Source organism: Solea senegalensis, linkage group LG17, assembly GCF_019176455.1.
Source record: "Solea senegalensis isolate Sse05_10M linkage group LG17, IFAPA_SoseM_1, whole genome shotgun sequence".
NCBI classification, from domain to species: domain Eukaryota; kingdom Metazoa; phylum Chordata; class Actinopteri; order Pleuronectiformes; family Soleidae; genus Solea; species Solea senegalensis.
Window position 1 is genome coordinate 15,432,831 of NC_058037.1, and position 21,694 is coordinate 15,454,524.

At 41.5% G+C, this 21,694-nt stretch overlaps 2 protein-coding genes across 2 annotated transcripts in view; one reads left to right on the forward strand and one right to left on the reverse strand.

The window, feature by feature from the left end:
* aven (apoptosis, caspase activation inhibitor) overlaps positions 1 to 16,852 on the forward strand; it is a 31,866-nt gene extending 15,014 nt beyond the window's left edge. Inside the window, exons 3-6 of the mRNA XM_044049131.1 lie at positions 14,550 to 14,620; positions 15,140 to 15,235; positions 15,318 to 15,591; positions 16,255 to 16,852. Coding sequence (XP_043905066.1) covers positions 14,550 to 14,620; positions 15,140 to 15,235; positions 15,318 to 15,591; positions 16,255 to 16,397 — 584 coding nt within the window. The 3' untranslated portion in view covers positions 16,398 to 16,852. The remainder of the gene's footprint in view (positions 1 to 14,549; positions 14,621 to 15,139; positions 15,236 to 15,317; positions 15,592 to 16,254) is intronic.
* Positions 16,853 to 17,139: 287 nt separating this feature from the next.
* Positions 17,140 to 21,694, reverse strand: part of ryr3 (ryanodine receptor 3) — a 128,279-nt gene continuing 123,724 nt past the window's right edge. The window contains exons 104-106 of the mRNA XM_044049129.1: positions 21,454 to 21,554; positions 21,288 to 21,339; positions 17,140 to 17,774 (exon numbers count right to left, since the gene is read on the reverse strand). Of these exons, the coding sequence (XP_043905064.1) occupies positions 17,679 to 17,774; positions 21,288 to 21,339; positions 21,454 to 21,554 (249 nt within the window). The 3' untranslated portion in view covers positions 17,140 to 17,678. The remainder of the gene's footprint in view (positions 17,775 to 21,287; positions 21,340 to 21,453; positions 21,555 to 21,694) is intronic.

The window sequence follows — 21,694 nt, forward strand, 5'->3', positions numbered from 1 at the left end:
ACCATTTTAACCAAAGACTACAAGTCTTAAGAGTCTAAGTCTAATACTTATTTATTATTTTAGCTTATTTAGCTACATTAGTAAGGCATACAATTATTATAATGGGCAGGTGTAAATGTCTGTGTAAATAAATATTATATTAATATAAATAATATTAAAATGATTAATACTTTTCATTCTCAGCGTGCTGTAGACGGATGCTTTTTACATTTTGTTGAAAGCACCTTTTAGCATCTGGCTGTAGTTCCAGTCACAAGCAGGTTTTCAGTTTGTGACTTTGCAGCTTTATATAGCTCAACACTTTAAAACTTGCTGTTGTATTCATGAGCAGATGTTCACATACTAAATAAGTGGAGTCCACTCCGGCAAACGGGAGCCTGGTGGCTGCTGTTGACACAATGAGACTAACGCGTCGTCGTGTTGTGTAACATGCCATCAGTAGCCGCCACTCTTGTAGAGATATGAAGCCTTGTTCAGGTGAGCTGCGCTGATGAGGATGATTTACACATGGGCTTCAACGCTGATGTACCTCATCATAAATGACATTTCATGTCAGGGCTACAGCAGAGAACTGTGATTATACTCCCTTATCATTTTTGCACCGACATGGAACTCAACAGCTTTGCCTCCACTGCAGACCACCATTATACAATCTATATATGGCAGAATGTAAGCACAGCAAAGCTGTGTTTACTCTGTCGGGGTCTGAAGGCTGGATGGTGATGGCTGTGTCACCTATTCACCTGTAAATAGCAGGACGTTGTATTAGTACAACAGTCTATACAACAGCCTGCCTATAAATTTAACAAGGAAGAAAGTGACACAGTAAACACTGCTGTACAGTCATAATAAAGGAAAAAAAGACTCAAACTCTGCATTAACAAAGAAACTTTCCTCTCTCTGTTAGTAAGCGTCTTTGAGTGTCCAAAAAATGCACTATATAAGTACGATGTATCATTATTATTATTATTTATATTATTATTATTTATATTAATTAATGGAGCCTTTTGTGTTTTTCCCCATTACATTTCCATTGACACTTGGTGATCATTCTCTGTTGAACAATCAGTAGATGACAGTGTGTCTCGCTCCATCCTTGAGGTACAGGACCACTGTGGACTGAGGGACGCAGCAGACGCTTGGATTTAAACGCCCCGTTTTGAATCCCTCAGTTCTAACTACTGAAACAACAAAAAGACAGTGCCAATATTTTTCGATCTATATAGCAAGTTTTAAACTCTACCATTAATTTAAAAAAAGTCCCATATCCCCTGAACATCAACAGACCAGAATTAAAGGAACTAGCTAATACTATAGTATAAATTGTAAGTGCACATAATCTATTGAAGACTTTAAATTGGAGGTGTGAATGTGATGGTTGTCTCTGTTTCTCCAGGAGTTGGCCCTCATTTGTATGTTCTTTTGAGCAGAGAGTTGTACGTGTGTGTGTGTGTGTGTGTGTGTGTTGTCAGACTTCCTCATATAACCTCAAGCAAGTTTCCTTGGTTACCGTCTTCTGTGTCGTCTCTCTTGACCAAAACAAGTGCACGCCACCGACTTCAGAGGGGAGCGTTTGCAGTCCACACGTGTGGGCCGAGGCGTGTTCACCGTTGTGTTGCGTTTGCGCCGACCGCCACGGAAATGAGCGCATGACGAAATGTGCGTCACACCTGGACCTGTGCTGACACGGGGACACGGAAAGCATGGCCCTGCCCTCATGGATGGAAGGATGCTGCTGAGTTTACACTCTTGATTTCATGGCATGAAAACACAAAATCAGACTTATTCGCCCGCGTACCAACAAAGCTGTTAAAGAGCATCGACCCACTTAAATAGCATCAAGAGCTCCCAGTCTTTCTTTTGCTTTTCAAAAGCAAGAATCATGTAAATTAGGCAGGAGACGCAACGTGTAATTGCTTCATTGTGGAACAGCACGAGTCCTGTCACCACAACAAAGGTATTAGCATAGGAAATTGTCGCTGCTTAATGCAGTTCGTATAAAGGAGGATTTGGTGACCATTGATGTCTCCACCGTTTGTCTCTCCTTCAGAAATCACGGTATTCTCACCCCGTCTGTTTGAAACGGCGCTGCTGCTGCGTGAATCTTTCTTTTCATGTCATTATACAGTATCATGTACTCACTGAGCTGCAGGCTGGATATTGATTATTAGGAATACAATACAGTGGGTATGAGGAAGGTGTAATGTTTCCCTCTGGGAGTTAACGTAGTGATGCACAAAGATGTACAGCGATTTATTTTATTTTTTTTTCCCTTTTTTTAAATGTTATTGAGCGTTTCCACCTACACATTTGGCCCTCGTGGCACCAGAACTGTGTCATTGTGCTTTTAAACGCCACTTTCACTGCCAATTACAGTCACAGATTATTTATAGCCGTTTCATGTATATATTTCATGTCATTGAAACTGTAGGTGTTTTTGCAAGTGAAGTGTCGTTTAATTGGTTTTGCTTCCGTTTTTACAAGACAAAAAGAATCCAAGAGATTATGTGAAATGTCCTGTGCTGTTTTTCCACATCTCGCTGAAGTGGGCACATCGGTCCACAGTGCAGCCGGTTGCCAGGATACACCCCAACATCCTTTAAGACTTTTATTATTGTTTAGGATGTCTGACTTACTGGTGTATATCACACCTCAACTTCCTTCCTCCAAGGCATATAACCCCTTTCATGTGTCTGTTTTTAAAACTGTCAAAATATTGATATTGTGGATCACCATTGATTTTGTCAAATAACATTTTTAAATCTTGAAAGCACAGCCAATTATTTGAAAAGAGTGCCGTTTGAAAAGAAAGACCATATTAGTCATTTAATAGTGTGATTCTTTGCCTCAATTAAAGATAATTGCTTTGTGTACTTCACACCTCCCACACTGTGTTGCACGGCTTGTGGTAAATAACAACAGCGGTGCCGATAATAACGGCGCATAAAGCTCTCGGCCAGACGTTTTATTTTGTTGGGTTTTTTCAGCTGTCATCCTCCTCCTTTCCTGCACATATTTCTTTATTTCATTTGGCATCCGGCGTCCACTCGCGCTCATTAGCTGTGACTAACCAAATGTTTTTGTCATAAGTCAAATGATGTTTATTTAAACAAACAAAAGTAAACAGTGTGCATCGGTCCTCCTGTAAATGGGCACTTCTGACATCACAGTAGAAAAATGAAAAGAAAATTTGCCTGTGTTTTCATCAGTAGAGATTAATTCTCACACATGTGAGTTGTGGTTGTTAATTAGGGATCAACAGCATTTGATTAACACATTCACGTGTGTAGGCCTCATTTCTTGTTTACCTGCCTTTGAATTGGCACTAGAGTTGAAACAATGAATCAATCAATAAATTGATCGTTAACTATTTTGATCATCGGTTTGAAGCTTAAAACAAGATTTCTGATTGTTTCAGCTTCTTAAATGGGAATGTTTTCTGGTTTCTTTGATCCATATTAACAAAGAAATCATTAAAAGTGAATCATTTTGGTTTGTGGACAAAAACAAAACATTGGAGAAATCGTAATTTCCAGGTTTGACAAACAGTGATCAACATTTTTTCTTTTCTTTGCTTTTTGGTTAGTGGACGAAACAAGACGTTCGAGAACGTCATCATTTAGACATTTGGGATGTCCTGATAGATGTTTTTCAACTTTTTTTTGGCATAATAGACCCAACGGGCAGGAAATAACCAACCAACCATTATTAAAATAATAAATAGTTGCAGCCTCTACGTTCTATACCAGTATCAGTCTGATAGTCTTTCTACATCTTTTAAATTACTGAAGTTTATTAAACAAACTACCATCCAGCCATAACCACCAGTGCAGCGTGTAGCTTAGCCTGTAGCCTGCTATCGCTAATGCTAAACGACAAAACAAGCATGCAAAGACAGTTATACGTGTTGTTGGCACTGCTCCTTCCTTTAGGTGAAGTTTGGTGTTGTGTCCTGCTTTATATTGCTACTTTCAACTGTAGAAGAAGAAGAAGAAGAAGAACTACTCTTGTTGTAGCTGCTGAGCTCCGTACAACAAGAGTAGTTTTTAGTTGAAGTACGTCACTGGCTGTGCCCGGACTCTAGTGCCCGGACTAGGAGGCGCTGCTCTGTTCAGCAGTGGCTGAACTGATTGTCATGGACTTTTAGGGCTTCATGAACGAGGTAATGACACAGATACACGTCGTTAATTGGCACTTCCGGGCTATTGGATCTTTTAAATGTTGCTTTTTATGTCTGTGCTTAGTGATGCATTCATATGATATTTAGTGTTTCAGATTCTATTGGATTTTATGTTTTTTCTTTTTCCCAATTTCTGATCCGCTGTTTGTGACCAGTATTGGATCAATAATGATACTGAGTATCGTATCAGCTCATCTCTATCTATAAGCCAAATAATGTTGACCTTTGTGCAAGTGAAATTAGCTTAGATTTCTTTTTAATGTGTCATTTCTCATGCCTTTGAAACATGATCGCTGTGTTGTTGCTCATTTATTTCACCTGCTGCTTGCACGATGATGCCTTTTTAAGTAAAGTTGTCAATATGTCATAACGCCAATGATGCATCCGATGCTTCTCTGAATCATAATCGATTTTAACATCAAAACTGTGGGTTTACGTGGTACTGGTGTAGTTTTTTCTGGCGGGGACGTCAATATCACACATTGTGCTGCGTGTTCCTCTCAGGATTCGTTAATGAGGACTTGTTGGTCAAATGTTGACACCCGGTGGAATTCTATTGACTCACGCTGTTGATTTTTCTCTCTGCATGTGTAATTTGACAGCTACTGGGTCTCGTCCAAGTTGTTTATTTTCATTTTGAAAGACCGATTTTTTTCTCTCTGATTTGCAGAAGTGTTTGTTCAGTCAAACAACATTTCTGAGAGTAAACGTTTCTCTTCTGTCTGAAATGTGGTGTTCGCGTTGCTTCTTTTACTTTTCGCGTTGTTATGGATTTGTAGTACATGTAGGCCTCCAAGTGACTGCAGTACAGAAATAGCACTACTTTGATGCACGATACTGTACTTTTTGCCGATATTTGGTACTGATACATACGTTGTGCCAAACGGCAGAGGCCATTTAGTTTCTTCTGTGATTAAATATACATAATGTTTGTCATACTACTGTCCCAGCAGATGTAGATGGATGGTAAATTTCCTTCATTGTGCATAATAATTAAACATAAGTGTAGAAGTCGGGGACGTAGCAGTCTGTTCAGGAGAGGTGGATCAGAATATCGATTTGGTGATGTAGCGTTGTCCTTCCTTGTCGATAATTGATACGCCAGGGTAAATATTGATATTTTAACAAATTGAAACGCTCTAAAGTAAACCGTCCCTGTTAGTTTCATTTGCCGGGCATCACTACTTCATGTCTCCTCACGGTGGCGCTGCTCAAATGAATGAGGGAAACGTGGGTGGAAGTTAGCTGGCCGAAGAAGAGGGAGTTTATAGCGGGATAATGGCGGAGAGTCTATGTTAAGAGACGTTCAATGCAAGGACTTTATCCACTTTGTTCTCTATGTTGTGAATAATGAGAGAAATCCTGCACTTTGAAAGTTTCACAGACGCTTTTGTTTTCTTCAGTTACACAGATATCGTGATGTATCGCTCTATGATTGTCTTGCAATATATTTATTAGCACAGAATGGTTTTATCGTGATATCATGTAACGTATTGTGAGTTTTACAGTGTTACAGTGTTACAGTCATATCTTGGAGGATCTTGGTGTATTTGGCGATGTCCAATAATATATTTTATAGCCAATATTGGCCTATACCGATGTCATGTCAATATTATTGTGCATCCCCTAATGGTTTTGTCACGTTCTATCCGAGAAGACGTCACAGTTCTCAGCCATTCATAGAAAAAGTGACTGAAGAAACAGTAGTTGTGTAACCAATGAAACGAAAAAGCTAAATGCACGAGATCTGGATTGTTGCCCAGATCTGCACCAAATTAAATCAGTACTAGTCCGATCTCTGCCTTATTATCTTCACCAAGGAGGCTATTTTTTAACCACTATTTGTGGTTAAAAACAGACGGGAGGAGAATGATCCAGCGAAGAAACCATTACATTCTGTTACATATCAACATAAAATGTGGATGGAGGTTGATTTTCATTTCCCACAGCTATGGACCTTGTTTGAGATCTTTGCAACCTTGCAGTGTTAAAGGAAATAATTCACTTTTTCCTCATCCCACGTTCCACCCTTCATATTTTATTTTAATCAGTTTTTTGAATAAAAAGACAGACAGTAATGTTTCTGTCTCCACAGTGAGTGACCATATGCACCGCATTTGTCTTCCAAGTGTGTCTTTACAGAGTGCAGGAGGAGTTGTGTGTGTTTTGTGTCTCTGAGACACGGTCAGACAGTCCAGTGTCCTCTGATGACTTAAATGCTGGAACAGAGGAACTTGGGGAATTCTGGAGTGAATATATCAGAGCAGTGTTGCTGCTCTGTGTTCCTGGTTTGTCACGTTTCATCCGTTCGTGCGCTGTCGTCGCTGTCGTCGCTCGTGCATTTAGGCAGTTTGGTGCTTGTTTAAGATGAGTCTTTATTTAGACGGCGGTGGGTGCGCTGTTCACAACTTCCTGTGGCGTCAAAGACAGAACAACTGCTTTGCCTTTGAGAAACGGTCTGATTCTTAACAATCTTCATTTCATCTTCAGTCTGATGTATTCATTCACTCATTTTGTACAGATTTAACCTCCACATGAGTGTCACGGTCAGGACAGGTGGTCAGTCCATCGTAGGGGAAACGCATAGAGACGAACAACCATTCACTCTCCACTCAAGGCTTTTCGTTATTGTTTGTGAGTTTTGTTTGTTTGTTTTCATACATTGCTATTGTCTTCTTCTAATGACCAAAGATGGCATTAACGCAGGCCAAGCTGTGCTCACAGCGCTCTCTGCTGGACACAGACTTTCTAATGTACTTCCAGGCTGTATATGAATTATAAACCATGTCTATAGTGACATATTAAATAGAACGTGTGTTAATGTAACAAATTTAAGGTCAAATTTAATTTAACAACATCCCAATTTTGTACAGTTCCTTGTTTGAGTACTTGTTTCGTCCATAAAATGTTGATTGTGTTAACCAAACCTTAGAATGATTTTTTTTTTGTCCACAAAACAATTATTCCGTTTTTAATGATTTCTTTGTCAAAGGGAGCAAAGAAACCTGTAAAAATGTCCGATTTTAGAAGCTGAAAAATCTGACTAAATAATCCGCTATCGAAATAGTTGATTTAGTAATGGATTAAATGAATAACCTTTGCAGCCCTTTGCAGCACAAATTCCAGTTATTAAATAAAATGCACAAGATAATCATCTTTTTCACACATGTCCTAAAGGTGTTTGTCGTGCATGAATCAGCCGCTTGTTTCTCACAATTGACCTCTGTGGTTTTTTTTTATCGTCGCTTTGATCAATATTAGATGTTGACTCTTCTACTCTGCTAAACCTAATAGCTTAGGCTCCTTGCATCATTCAAATGAGGGACTCTGATGTCCCAGCACTCTCACACTAATGATTATTTCGGCCACAGGGACCCGAGCAAAGGAGGATTCATGTGAAGCTGAAGCACAATCTCATTCTGCTCTGATGAACCAGCTGTTCAGCCTCTGCTGTCGCATTGTTTACCGTCAGAGCTTTGTGGCATTAACAGCATGAGTCTGTGTCGTATAAAGGTGGAGTGAGTGCCACGCTACCGCTGTGACACACCGGGAGGAGGCGGGGTGTCGGAGTCAGTTGTGTTTGTCATTCATTGTCATCGTCGCCGTGTGCCGCGTGTCGCTGTTGCTTTGTGCTCACCAGCTGTTTGAAGCAATTCAGAAGATGTTTGTATCAGTTCATCAGGTCTTTCCTGTCGATGAGGTAACTGTTAGCTGGTAGCAGAGCTGCGCGATGGTAGGAAATCGGGAAATATGAGTTCACGTTGTTGAATCCACAGATGAAGATGTGAGGAGTGGGAATAATAATAAACTGGAATGTAGTTGGTAAATACTATAATGTAGCATCGTCTTTGGCTAAAACAATCAAATTTGTTGCAAATACAGTTGAATATCAACGTTATTCCTCAATCACAGTCACACAGCACACGACTCACTGCAGAGCTATTGCTGTACCGAAAATTTCACTCGGCATTCATTCAATTTTTGATGTTCAATTAACAAATTAAGCGTTGATAAAGTTCTACATGCATTTTGCTTGCACGTATGTGACTTTCTTTAAACTATCAAAAAAAATTCAGTTAATTCCCATAAATTCTGGGAATAAAACAAAATAAAAATCAGTTTAACCAAAAAATGAAATCCACTTATATCCAAGTACAATTTGTATTGAAGAAATATTACATGGCTATACAATCACCCACCTCCCTGCACAAATACACTACTTAACCATAACCAGCGAATACCTAACCCTTAACCTTAACCCCACCCCAATTTCTTTGTGCTTCACTTTGAACTTGAAAAATGAAAGTGCAAATCCAGACTCGGCCACTTTTGTGATTTTAAGTGTGACATTGTTTTTTATGTAAGTAACACAACTATAATTAATGCCACTGATTGTGTTGCATCAGGAAAAGTCGAGCACAGGTGGACTCTGAGTGTTTTAATATGACTGAAAAGCTAGAAAGTGTGAGATCACTTCAGCCTCTTGCCTCCAAACCAGGAAAACTCATGTGAGGATGAAGAGGAGGAGGATGGTGATGAGGAGGAGGTTGAGGCCCCCTGTGCTTTGTAACGCTGCAGATACGACTTTGACACAAACACAGTTGCACGTAATCACCGTTTCAAAGTTAAGTGCAAACAGCTTCAGCGCTCTCTGCTGTCTCGCCTGGTTTGCTCTGGATTTTAATTGCAATTAGCACAGACAGTGATTTATCGACACGTTGTGGGTTTCAGTGCTGTGTCGTATTAGGCTAATTGGTTTGGCTAAAAAGGCGTGACAGGGAGTGCGTGGCTGCTGGAGGCGCCGCACGTCTCACAACCAGAACGGCTTTTCCCTCTTTTTTGCCCTTTCTTCCATGTTCCCTCCCGTTGCCACAGATGAAGCCACCAAACACTTGTTAGGTGGCTTTTCTCATGACGGTAAAACTCTCCAGCGCTCGTCCGTGCGCTGTGAGGCCACGACAGCCGCTTTAAAAGAGAAGTCATCATTCACCGGACGCTCGCCATCACTCCACCAGCAAATGGAGGAGGAAGAAGGTAGAGGGGGAATGTGTGTGTTCATCTTCCAGTCACGTCAAACATCAACATTTCACTGCAGGTGTCGGTGGAGACTGGGCAGCGTCTCTGCTCCTCCTCACATGTCTCCCTCGTGGCTCTGCTCAGCCAGACTCCTCTGCTCCGAGTGTGAAGCATGAAGGAGGTGAAGTCCTCAGCGTCGGCGTGTGGAGTGTGAGACACGGTGAGCTGTGTGGACTGAACGTGTGTCCCCGTCAGTAGTGGGACTCTGTCTTCACGCCGAAAACCAGATAACAGTGACGTGCTCTGGACCAGTAGATGAGAGTTCTACACGGACACACACACGGACACACGCGCATGCACACACACGCACACACACGGACACACAACACAGGAAGTTCATAGGATTTTTTTATATGTGACTCATACAAGTGCCAATTGTATTTTTTTAGTGAAACAATGATATAACCTCCTTCCAATTTTTTTTGTAACACACTGAACAATAAGTTTTCTTTAGGGTCACACACAGGTGGTACTGGGACTAACATTGTTGCCTCACAGCAAGATAGTCACCAATTCGGATGCTGGTTCGACCTTGGCCCAAGAAAATTAGAGACTTTTTCAAGATTAATAGTGATTTATTTAGTAATTTATGTTTATGTTTTACATAAATTGAAATATTCAGCATATTAAATTTTTCTGGTATATGTGTGTGTGTGTGTATATATATTTATATATATATATATATTAAAAAAAACAACTTAATTATATTTAATTTAAATTGTCCCTTAAAATTGTAAATCATTTTACTAATTCAAATCATTATTTTAATGTTTATTGTCCACGAACCAGCCAACTTTATACATTTATATTCCTTCTTTAATTGATCAGTTGACTCATAGAAGCAATCAATCAATCAATCAATCACTCACTCCATACTCAGATGTAAAATGTAACAAAGGCTTGACATAAAAACACAAGAAGACGCAAGAATAGATCAATTAAAAACTAAAACAAAAACAAAGCAGCCATGGAAACACTTTGACAAAACATCATTTTAAATTCTAATAATCCCTAAACCCCTAAGAATATATCTATTGCTAAGGTTTTTGGGACAAGGCAGAATAAGAAGGGGAAAAAAATCATAAAATCATCAAATAATATGATTTTTTTTTTTTAACAGGATAAAATGTTTAAAAAGAAACAAACAAATAGAAATTAAATTAAAGCCAGACTGAGCTATGTACAGCAAACGATGCATGAAACTGTCGCAGACAATTGCAGCCCCTTTTTTAAATTCTTTTAAAAAATTGAATCAATTCATAATTAAAATGAGAAAACAGACAGTTCCTGTTTCCCTCAGTAAGAGGTTTGGACAGTTCCACTTCCCTCTGCTCAGTGCGAGGCGTCACAGACGCTGTGAGTCTCATCTTCACGCTGACTCACTGCCAGCACTCGCACAGTCTCACAGGACAGGAAGAAGAAGAAGAGGAGGAGGAGGAGGAGGAGAGTGAGAGATGAAGAGCAGCGAGGTGAGAAACAGAGGAGCAGGAAAAGACCAGAGCGGAACAGAGAGAGAGAGAGAGTGCGTACAACAACTCATCCCAGGAATAAAAGACGAGTGCCGCCGTAGATAACAGAACTAAAGTGTGTTTTTGTTAATGAATGACTCGAGTGCTGGGTTACAACACACACACACACACACACACAGAGCATGAGTGATGCACTGTTTATTCACTGTGGAATAACTTCTTTTACCGACACACTTTTCCTTTCAGCTGTAAACTGATGTTAAATCAGCCGCAGCTTCACTGTCGTCGTGTTATAATCAAAGAGCAGTGCAGCAGCATTTCCTCCTACCAAGGAAGTCCGATCACTTCTAACATGATTTAGTTTGAAGCGATAATTGTGCAAAACTCACAAAGTAGACTGTTTTTCTTTTCCTTTTATTCATAAAACATCCAAACGAACTTTGACGCATTTCATATAGCCTCTGTATATACGTTTCAACATAGAACACAGAGAATTTAGACTGTTTCTTTCCATCACTAAGGGTTAAAAAGTCTATAATAGTGATATTAAACAGATACTAAACACATGGTTTGTCACTGATTGCATTTATAAAAGCAAATCTTATTCAAACTTTATATTCTATTTGCATCTATTGCCAGAAGGTGGCAGCAGCAGTGAGAATTTATTTAGTGGACTTCCTGTGCGTTTACAGAAGTGATGACATTTACGAGTTGTCTTGAATGCATCTTGTTGGCTGCTCATTTACCGTCACTAGCTCTCATGGTCTAGAGTTTAGAGTAGTAAGTATTCACGTTTTGGGGGCGATGGTGGCTCAGTGGTGGAGAGAGTTGTCTTTCTCAATCTGACCTTGCAGCTCCAGTTGTATAATATTGACCATGAAGATCCTTTGTTAGAAGGTTGTGGGTTTGATTCCGGGGCTGACTAAGCCCCCACGTGGCTCCTGACGGCTGTGCGTGCAGCCTGTGAATGAGTCTGACAGATGTGTGATAGAAAATGTGCTGCTGCTGCTGTATGAACGTGTGAGCGTGAATGGGTGAAGACTGAGGTGTAAAAGCAGCTCTGAGTGTTCATCAACGTGAGAGAAGAAGAAAGCAATCACAGAATAGTTGGAAATGAATGTCGTAGTTGATCAATAATTGATTCATTGTTGTAGCTAGAGCTGCAACCAACTATTATCTTCGTGATCAATGAAATTGGTGGTTATTTTCTCAATGAATTGAGAAAGAAATCAGAAAATATTCACATTTAAGGAGCTGAAAAACCAGAAAAACCTGAATAATAAATCAATACAGCCCTACATGTTATATAATAAAAACTCTGATCATAGCTTTCTTTCTACGAGCAGCTCAGTGAATTCAGATGAAACGGCCTCGAGAAGAGGATTTAAGTCTCACGTGTGTTTGGACGAGCAGGAACAAAGAGTCTCCTTTCGTTCTCTTCTCTCATTCTCCTCCGTCTTCTCCGTCTCTCACACATTGTCCTCCTCTGTCTCCTCTCTGTCCTGTGGAGCCTCCACACACACACACACGTTTCTCTCCTGCTCGCTGGCAGCCGTTGCCATGGTTGTGTCAGCGCCTGTGAAACTACCTGGGCTGGTATTTGTCCATGGATGTAGATCAGGTTGACACCACCTGATCTACATCCAGGTTCAGGAGCGAGGCGGATCACACGTGTCAGCAGTTCCCTGCGTGTGAGAGTGTGTGTGTGTGAGAGACTGAATGAAGGAGACGGAGGAGGAGGAGGAGGAGGAGGATGGAGAGGAGATATTAAACAGAGGAGCAGGAAACAGTGGAAATGAGAGTCGGAGTGTTTCGCTGTTGTAGCCTCTTTGGACGAGTCATTTTCACCTCAGTGCAGATTTCTCATTTATCCTTTAATAGTCATTCACTTTTAGCGTCAACAACAACAACAACAACAACACCACAGTGAGAAGAATGAAGCTCAGCACTCGCGCTGAATCCTGAGCTCTTCTGTATTATCATGTCGTTCACTTGTGTTCGTGTCCACTTCAGTGTTAATAGGTTTTCCTGCTCTTCATCAGGATTCACAAATTAGGGACTAAATGAGAAACATGGTTTTAATTTCTGTTGAGAGTCCAGGAAGAAGTGGGTGGAGTTATTCTAACCCTGATATCTGATAATCAGGGCGTCGGCTATTGATTATTTTCTTGGTTCATCGACTCATTGTTTGGTCCGGAAAATGTCGAATGATTTTTCCCAAATGAAAATGGAAAGGTGTGATGCAGCTGGTTTAAGGTTTTCCGAGTCCAGCAGGCGTCGGGCGTTGAAAAGCTTTTGTCAGAGGATCAGTTTTATCTAATCAGATCAGTCTGTTGTTGCTTCTTAAACCAAAGTTAATGTAAGATCTGCTTAAGATAAAAAAAAAAAGTAGCTGCAGGGAATTAAGTGTGAGATTAGTTTTTTTTTCCTGTGTCCACCAAATCCCTCCGATCGTTTCCTGTGAGGTGGAGAAGCTGTCGATGTCACTGATATGAGTCCGTCATGTGACCACACACACACTCCCTGGTCTTGCATTCTTTGTGTGGACCCATCATAAACTTAACCATCACACCTTAAAACCAGGTCTTAAAGGGCCACTTTACCCAAAATAATTCTGTTTTTTTGTCTTTTTTTACTAATTTCCAAAGATAAATGTGTTATTTCAGAATCAGACAGTGTCAAAGTATCATTCCCACAATAACAGGAGGAAGTTGAGATTGAAAAAAATTAAATAAAATTGACGTGAAAGTCACTTCTTCAAAGAAAATAAAGGCCCTGCATTGCTCTTTACTGCATTTCTGTTAAGTTTTCAAGAGTTAAAATTTAATGCATTAAAGAAAATTGGCCAAATTTGGTCAAACTAAACAAACACAGCAGCATGGTAATGTTTTGAAGTTTATTCTTCATTTGACCGAGTGTAAAAAAGTGGGTGAAGCTGCCCTTTAACCCTCACAAAGACATGTACACACACACATAACACTGTCCTTAACCTAATTCTAATTCTAACCCTAAAACCAGGTCTTAACCCATTTTTAAAAAGCCTGTTAAAGTTGTGTGGAGCAGCCAAAATGTCCTCACAAAGACACTTGGTCCACACGGCTTACGTAAGACACACACACGTGCAGTCACTCAGCGTCACATAAAGCTGACATTCCCGCTCCGTGTGCCTCACAGTCATTGTAACCTCCATAATGCCCCTATTCATAAATCATATTTTGTCCTGCCTGCGTGACAGCGGGGACTCGGCCTGCAGACAAACGCTGCCTCCCTGCCCTCCCTTCTCCTCCCCCCCCCCCACCCGGAGCGTCTTCCCTTTTGACCCCCTTCACTTCCCGTACCGCCAAAACAATCGAGGACAAGTGCAGATGGTGTGGAGTGTCCTGTGTGACAGGAGGAGGAGGCTGCTGCTCATCAATGAATCTGTCGATTATTTCCTCGGTTAATCGAGTACTTATTTGGTCCAAAAGATGTCAGAAAATGTTGATCAGTGTTTGTCAAACCTGAAGATGATGATTCTCAAATGTCTTGTTTTGTCCACAAACCACAATGGCTCAGTGTGAATGATTTCTCTGTTACATGCAGCAAAGGAAAGCAGAAACATCAGAAAACATCACTTAAACAGACTGATCGAGTTATTGTTTCAGCCTAACCTTCAGCACAGACGTGAAGTCATAAGTCTTTGTCATATAAAGGATAAAAACAATTGGACTGATATTATCAGTAACTGCTCAACGTATCGGAAAGGAGATGGTGTTGTGTGGTCAGTCGTGCCTAATTTTCTGGCCACATCTAAAACATGGTCTCTCTCTGTTCTCTTTTCTCAGGAGATTCCTTCACTCAATTCCGCTTTGTGGAAGAAAAAGACTGGGAGATGGACTCATTTACAGCCGCTCAGGTCAATCTGCCGATCTCTCTGTGTGTGTGTGTGTGTCTTTGTTAGACATGGATTCTTCAGGCAAACATTAGAAAGTGAGTTTAAGTCAGAAAATAACAGCACATACAAGGCTGCAAAAAAGATGATCATGGAATCATTGATCAATAACAGCAAAAAAATCTTCTCTTTTAGGGCTGAATGATTTTCAATGAATATCTAGTTGGATGGAACAAAGCTATAAGAATAAGACGTGTATAAGTCAGGACAATAATTCACCTCAAATGATATTTTCACACATTTTGATTCAAATTGTGATTAGTTGTTCAGCCCTTTTCTGTACCCCAGCTTTAAGAAGCATGACTCCGCCTCCGCATTGTTTTAAGAACAACAGAAAAAGATGGTGTGAAGGTGAATTGGTCTGTAAATATAAAGCAGCGCAGCAGATTACATAAAGGATCCTGTCAACTGTTACACAACACCTGTGCATGTTAAATCTGTGGCGTCCACACCCGTCCTCACACTCTGTGGTTGTCTCTGTAGATGTCCACAGTGGTTGTGGATCTCCCAGCTCTGGCTCAGACTCTGCAGCAGGTTCCTCTTCATCAGAGACTCAACCTGGAGGCCGAGCTGCTCCAGGTACGACCTCCACACTCTGCCAAAGCAGATTTGATTTGAAACCTTTTCGCAGATGACTCAGTTCTTACCGTCTTCCTTCCAGGTTCTGACTCCAGTAGATTTGCCCACAGTGATCCCTGCGCCTAAACACGACACGTCCAAAGCGCCCTCCGTCCCGCCCGCGTCCACGCCGATAAAAGGCCTCGGCATCTCCAGCCGTGTGACTGAAGTGTCTACAAACAAAACGCTCAACTCAAACTCACAGGTTTCCTCAAAAGTTGCCGAGCTGCCAGCGGACGATGGAGATGAAGAGCTGGACCTGCTGCTCAGTTTAGACAAACCACCTGTCAGTGTCACACACGAGGACACGGGAGACGGTGAGTGTCATAAATATTCCTGTTTTCACTTTTTATGTATAAGTTTAGATATCTGTTTGACGGTGGGGGTGAAAGTTCAAAATGTACAGCCTAGAAGTAATTACTACATGATCCAGCAGAGGGCGCAGTGAGCAGCTCACTACCTGATTTTTACCATAAGCTAAATAAATCAATTTGTCGTACACTTGCTGTAGTGCAGTTATTTTCTTTCACCATATATGAAAGAAATACTAGAGTAATAAGAATATTTACGAAAACTAAATATAACTTAACCCTTAAAGTGCTATAAATAGTTTTGACACACACTTTGCACAACAAATCAAGTTTGTAGTCTGGATCAAGTAGCAACAATGTTCTCGAAACTGGGATTAACTTCTTAATCTAAAGTTTTAATTAGAAAATTGAGGACACAAGTGAAATTAAACGGCCGTCCTGTGTGGAAAATCACCGTGTGTTAGTATTTCGTGTTCTTCACTGCACATGGAGAAGGAAGCAACAAATGTGCTGGAAATATCTTTAAAGAAATGATATAACGTTAATATTCGTTGAGGGTAGTTTACATTTATATGTAGAAACATTAAAAGCCAGTATTACTAAAGTATTTCAGGAATTATGACCATGAAAGTCAAACTCTTTTCTCCCTGTGTCCCTTTTCACCTGCAGCATGTGAAAACGTGAAGGAGGTGACAACGGAAGAGAAGATGGAGGTGAAGGAGAAAGACGTCACACCTCCAAAGTCTGTAGAAGGAAAGAAAGACATGACCGAGGAGGATCTGGAGGACTGGCTCGACAGCATGATCTCCTGATCTCCACGCGTCCAGGAAATGACTCGAAGAGTGAAAGACACGTCTGTTTCTTTTTTCAAAGGACGTCCATCAGCGTCCAACCTGCCTTTGGAGCTGAATGAATGCGACACAGTCCGTTTGGACGTTAGGTGACGGAACGGAGCGTCTCGAGCGCTGCTGAGGACGTGGCACAATGTTCCCCGCAGCACTTGAACGCTTTCACAGAAAATCATTTTCTGTTCCCGCGTGAGATTGTTGTGAAAGTAACACGCCGCAGGAGAGACGCCATCAGACGGACATCCCTGCTGCTGCTGCTGCAAGGAGCACAGACACTTTTGGTTTATTGCGTCAGTTACTTTATTCATTTCCTCCCCCACGTTTAAAGAAATGCAGGTTTACCAAAGCGTCTACATACATACAAATGGCCGAACAGGAGCAGTGAAACCATCTTGTCGTCAATAAATCCCTGAACAAGGTTTTGTTTACTCTCGTTTTCCTTTTTTTTTTCCGTGTGTGTGTGTGGCCTTCTTCTTCTTCTTCTACTGTGGAAAGAAGTGCAGGCGGGCAGGACACCACAGCTTAGGAAACAAAACCAAACTAAGCAACATTTACATTTAAGTGTAATCTAGATTTTGTACAACAAATGTTTCTCTAGATTTAAATGCCACAAAACTAGCTCGAGCTAAATCTGGTTGTAACTAATCCGTAACTAGAACACTGCTTGTGTCAGGAGGGACAAAAATGATTTTGATTTTTTTTTTTAAGTTGTTGTGCATAGTTTTTCTTAAGGCACGTTGGCTCTTCATAAGCGCGTGAGTTTTCTCGGGTCCTGTGGGAACCATTTTCCGTCTCTCGCTCGTTTCTTCCGATGTCAACTAGCAGCAAAAAAAACACGTCCATTCAGTAGAATTTAAGTGACGCTAACATCCTGGCGTTAGTCTAGAAAAATCTGCATACTCACACATTCAGTCGTCATGCTGTAAACCCTCTGCGCGTATCAAATGTCACATTGTGCATCAGTAGGTTGGGGTCAAAGCACGTGAGAAGGCAATGTGTTATCAGAATCAAAAAGAAATTGCATAAAAGCCTCGGTGTCGTTGGACAAAAAAAATAAAACAGTAGCTGTTTGGACTTTGACGTTATTCATGAGATTATTTTTTTTTCTTTTCCAACAACATGGCAGCAGATAAAGTCCAGTGAGAGTCCAGGTTCTGGTAACAGAGTGAAGTCCATGTCATTGTCTCTTAGAGAGAGAAGGAAAAGTGGAGGCGGGTGCGTGACGTGCCCCCCTCCCCCTCCTCTCTAACCCAGCTGGTCCTCGTATTGTTTACGGAAGCAGTCGCCGGTGGGGAAGAAGTCCCAGCACCGCTCCTGGTACATCTTCCACACGTACGACTCCTGGAAAGACGGGGCAAAAAAATCGACAGAATGTAGCGTAACAAATGTGAGTATGCTCATGCCATGACAGATTAGGGTGGTGGGACCAGTCAACACCCTAAAAAAAAGTGAATAACAAACAGTGGCACAAGTCACTGTGTTGGGTTTGACCTTCAAATGCCGCTTTTCCACTATGTGGTCCGGTTGCATGAACCTGCCGTGACTTGTAAAACAGTTGTCACTGTAACTGAATTATTAGAATCAGTTCATGAAAAAGATTTGTTCAGTACTTCCTGGATGACCGGAGTGCAGACTCCGTCTGACACAGTAACTGAACGGATTGGTGTATTTAGCGACAGCGCTGTAAACTGAATAACAGACTTTTTAACTGTTCCGTTTGATTCTTGTGTCGGCATCCCACTTACGAATCATCAAGTGACGACACTCTCTGACCAATCGGTGGCCGGCATTCTGTCGATGTATTGTCTCAACTCACTTGCAACTTGGCCGGTGCAGGACTATTGTTAATGGAAAGGCAAAACATTTAAATGTGCCAAGTTGTGCCAGGACCATGTAGTGGAAAAGCGGCAAAAGAGAATGTAAGATAATGTCATCTCTCTTTCACACCACCATTTTGTTTGTTTACATTCAAAACGTCATACTTTCGTATTTCGTCCAAATTGTTACAAAAAGTTATACTTAGGTATGTTGCCCAAGTCAGTGTGCATTTGGACTATCTGGGTATCTCATGGGACTACTGGAATTAAGCAAAGTATCACTTCTGTAGGTCTTTGTTATTTGGTTGCTATTTCATTATTTGCTAGTATATGTAATTGTGTTGCTTGACTTTAGTGACTTTTGACTTGTCTGTGTAGTTAAGGTGAAAGTTGTTTAAGATATTTTGTGTGCTAGGTCAAAGACAAAGTTGTTATTGTAGCTGTTTTGACCTAGTTTCTATTGAGCCATCACCAGGTGAGGAGTTTCACTGGCTACAGGGGAGTGGCCAACACAGCTGTAACCAATCAGCCTCTAATCAGCTTCACTGAAGTGTCATTGGCTAGAGGGAGTGGCCACTCAGCTGCAATTAATCTTCACCTAATCAGGTGTCTTTGAAAAAGCAGCACTCACTCTGAAGCGGCAGCTTCAGCGGCAGCCTCCTCAGACGAAGACTCCGGAAGACAAAGACAAAGGAGTCTAAACAGGAGTCTAACGGGGGCTAATGAGGCTAAGTACCTGTACCTACAACTGTTACCTACTCTCATCGGATATTGCACTTGTCCGTCGCAACATTCGCTCTCTCTCTCTCCTCAACTGTTCTATCAGCACTTCCTTCAGCTGACTCCTTCTCCCTCATGCATCCCAACTCTGCCACAGACACCTTCCTCTCTACTCTGTCCTCTTACTTCCCGGCGGGTTCGTAAGTCCTCCCCAGCCCCGTGGTTGTCGGACTCAGTGCGTGCTGAGAGAGCCACGATACGGGCAGCAGAAAGGAAATGGAGGACGACCTGCTTTCCTATCACTCTCTTCTCTCCACCTTCACTGCCTCTATCTCTGCAGCCAAACGATCTTTCTATCAGACTAAAATTCAATCCTCTTTCTCTAACCCCAAAAAACTTTTCTCTATCTTCTCTAACCTCCTTGATCCCCCCACCCCCCCTCCTCCTTCCTCCCTTCTACCAATTCACTTTGTCAACTACTTCACAAAAAAGGTACATGACATTCGCTCTTCTTTCTCAACCCCACCTCCTGTTCTCACCACTCTACCAACCACACACAGATCTAACCATCACCCTCGACAACTCTGTGGTAACTCCTTCTCACACCGCAAGGAACCTGGGTGTGACACTTGACGACCATCTCTCCCTCGCTGCCAACATTGCTGCAACAGCTAGATCTTGCAGATACATGTTGCACAACATCCGAAGGATTCGGCCTCTCCTAACCCAGAAGGCGGCACAGGTTCTGGTCCAGGCTCTTGTCATCTCACGCTTGGATTACTGCAACTCCCTCCTGGCTGGTCTTCCTGCATGCGCCATACGACCTCTGCAACTCATCCAGAATGCGGCAGCTCGACTGGTCTTCAATTTACCAAAATTCTCCCACACTACACCGCTCCTCCGCTCCCTTCACTGGCTTCCTGTAGCTGCTCGCATCCGCTTCAAGACTCTAGTGCTTGCGTTCCATGCTACAAACGGATCCGGTCCAGCCTACATCCAGGACATGATCAAAACCTACACCCCAGCCCGCCCACTCCGCTCTGCATCGACAAACCGGCTTGCTGCCCCCTCACTGAGAGGATCGCAGAGGCACTCGCAGAACTCGAGACTGTTCACTGTCCTCGCTCCCAAATGGTGGCACGATCTCCCCATCGACATCCGGACAGCTGAAAGCCTCCACATCTTCCGACGCCGACTAAAAACACATTTCTTCCGACTCTACCTCGACTAAGACGACAAAAAAAAAAAATAAAAAATTGTATTGCACTTATGACTAGCACTTCATAGTTTGTTCTACTTGAAGCTCTTACTTACTTCTAGCTCTTATTTGTACCCAAATGTTTAAATGCACTTTTGTAAGTCGCTTTGGATAAAAGCGTCTGCTAAATGACATGTAATGTAATGTCTTGACAAAAAAGTCATACTTAAGTATGTCGTCCGAATTTTGACAAAAAAGTCATAGGTTGACTATTGTCGCCCACATTTTGACAAAAAAGTCATACATAAGTATGTCGTCCAAGTCTTGACAAAAATGTCATAGGTTAGTATATCGTCCAAAATGCCATACTGTAGCATGTCGTCCACATTTTGACTAAAAAGTCATGCTTTAGTATGTCGTCCATCATGGTCTTCAATCAGCCTATAAGGGCACATGTCAAGGGCTACCAAAACAGGGGGCGTCCCTGTCTATTTTCAAAAAGCTCTTCCAAGAACATCTTCTGTCCTACCCCTACCCTCTCATTCTGCACTTGCATCTACCTTCGCACTCTCACCCTCCAACAGTCCACTGCTCATTGAGTGGAGTTCTTTCCAAGACTTCTTCTATGTAGCTAATTCCTCTCTTGTAAGTCACTTTGGATAAAAATGTCTCCTCAATGCTTGAATGTAAATGTAAATATCATTCACCACGAGACACTACATGCCAAAAAAAATCTACTCTTATTTTTTTTTTAATTCATAATTTAATAACTTCAAGTTTTTATAATTAGTCCAACTTCAGTTCTACATTATTACAATTAAATGTGTTTTAAATTGTTTTAAACACATGATAGACACTAAAGAAAACATGGCTTAAGACTTAAAACACAATTAAACTCTAAGGTAATTCATCCTTTTTTAAGCTTAAAGTTAAGAAACCAATTGTTCCTTCAGCTGCATTTGTGACATAAGAACAAGAAGAAATAAAATAAACAAAAAACTTATATCTCAGATGTCTGACTTCTACTAAAGTGAACCCACACACTGCTTCTTCCTGCACTTATGCAACACATCCAGTGGGTTGAAAATGTTACTTAACGTGCGTGAGGCTCAAACGTACCTGACCCGTGTGCTCAGTCTCGTCCTTGTTAATCAGGTACATGAGGAAGAACCTGTGTGTGTGTGTGTGGGAGAGAGGGAGAGAGGAAGACAAGTGTTGTTGAAAAAACAAAACACTGTGTAGTCAAGAACATGTGACACTGGTGGAGTCAGCTGAATGAACTCACAGGTAGTTGGCGAGGTTGTGCTCTTGTAAGGTGTGGGTTTCAAACCCATGAGGAGTCCTATCAAAATAGTCATTGCCGATGCCACAGATGAAGCATTTGGTCTGAAAGCAGGAAGAAGAAGGAAAAATAAGAGGATTGAGGAGGTGTAGAAGGAGAAACAGAGACGGAAGAGGTGCAGAAGAAGGAAGACAAAACAGCAGGAGGAGGGATGAGAAGGAGAAAAATAAGGGGATTGAGGAAC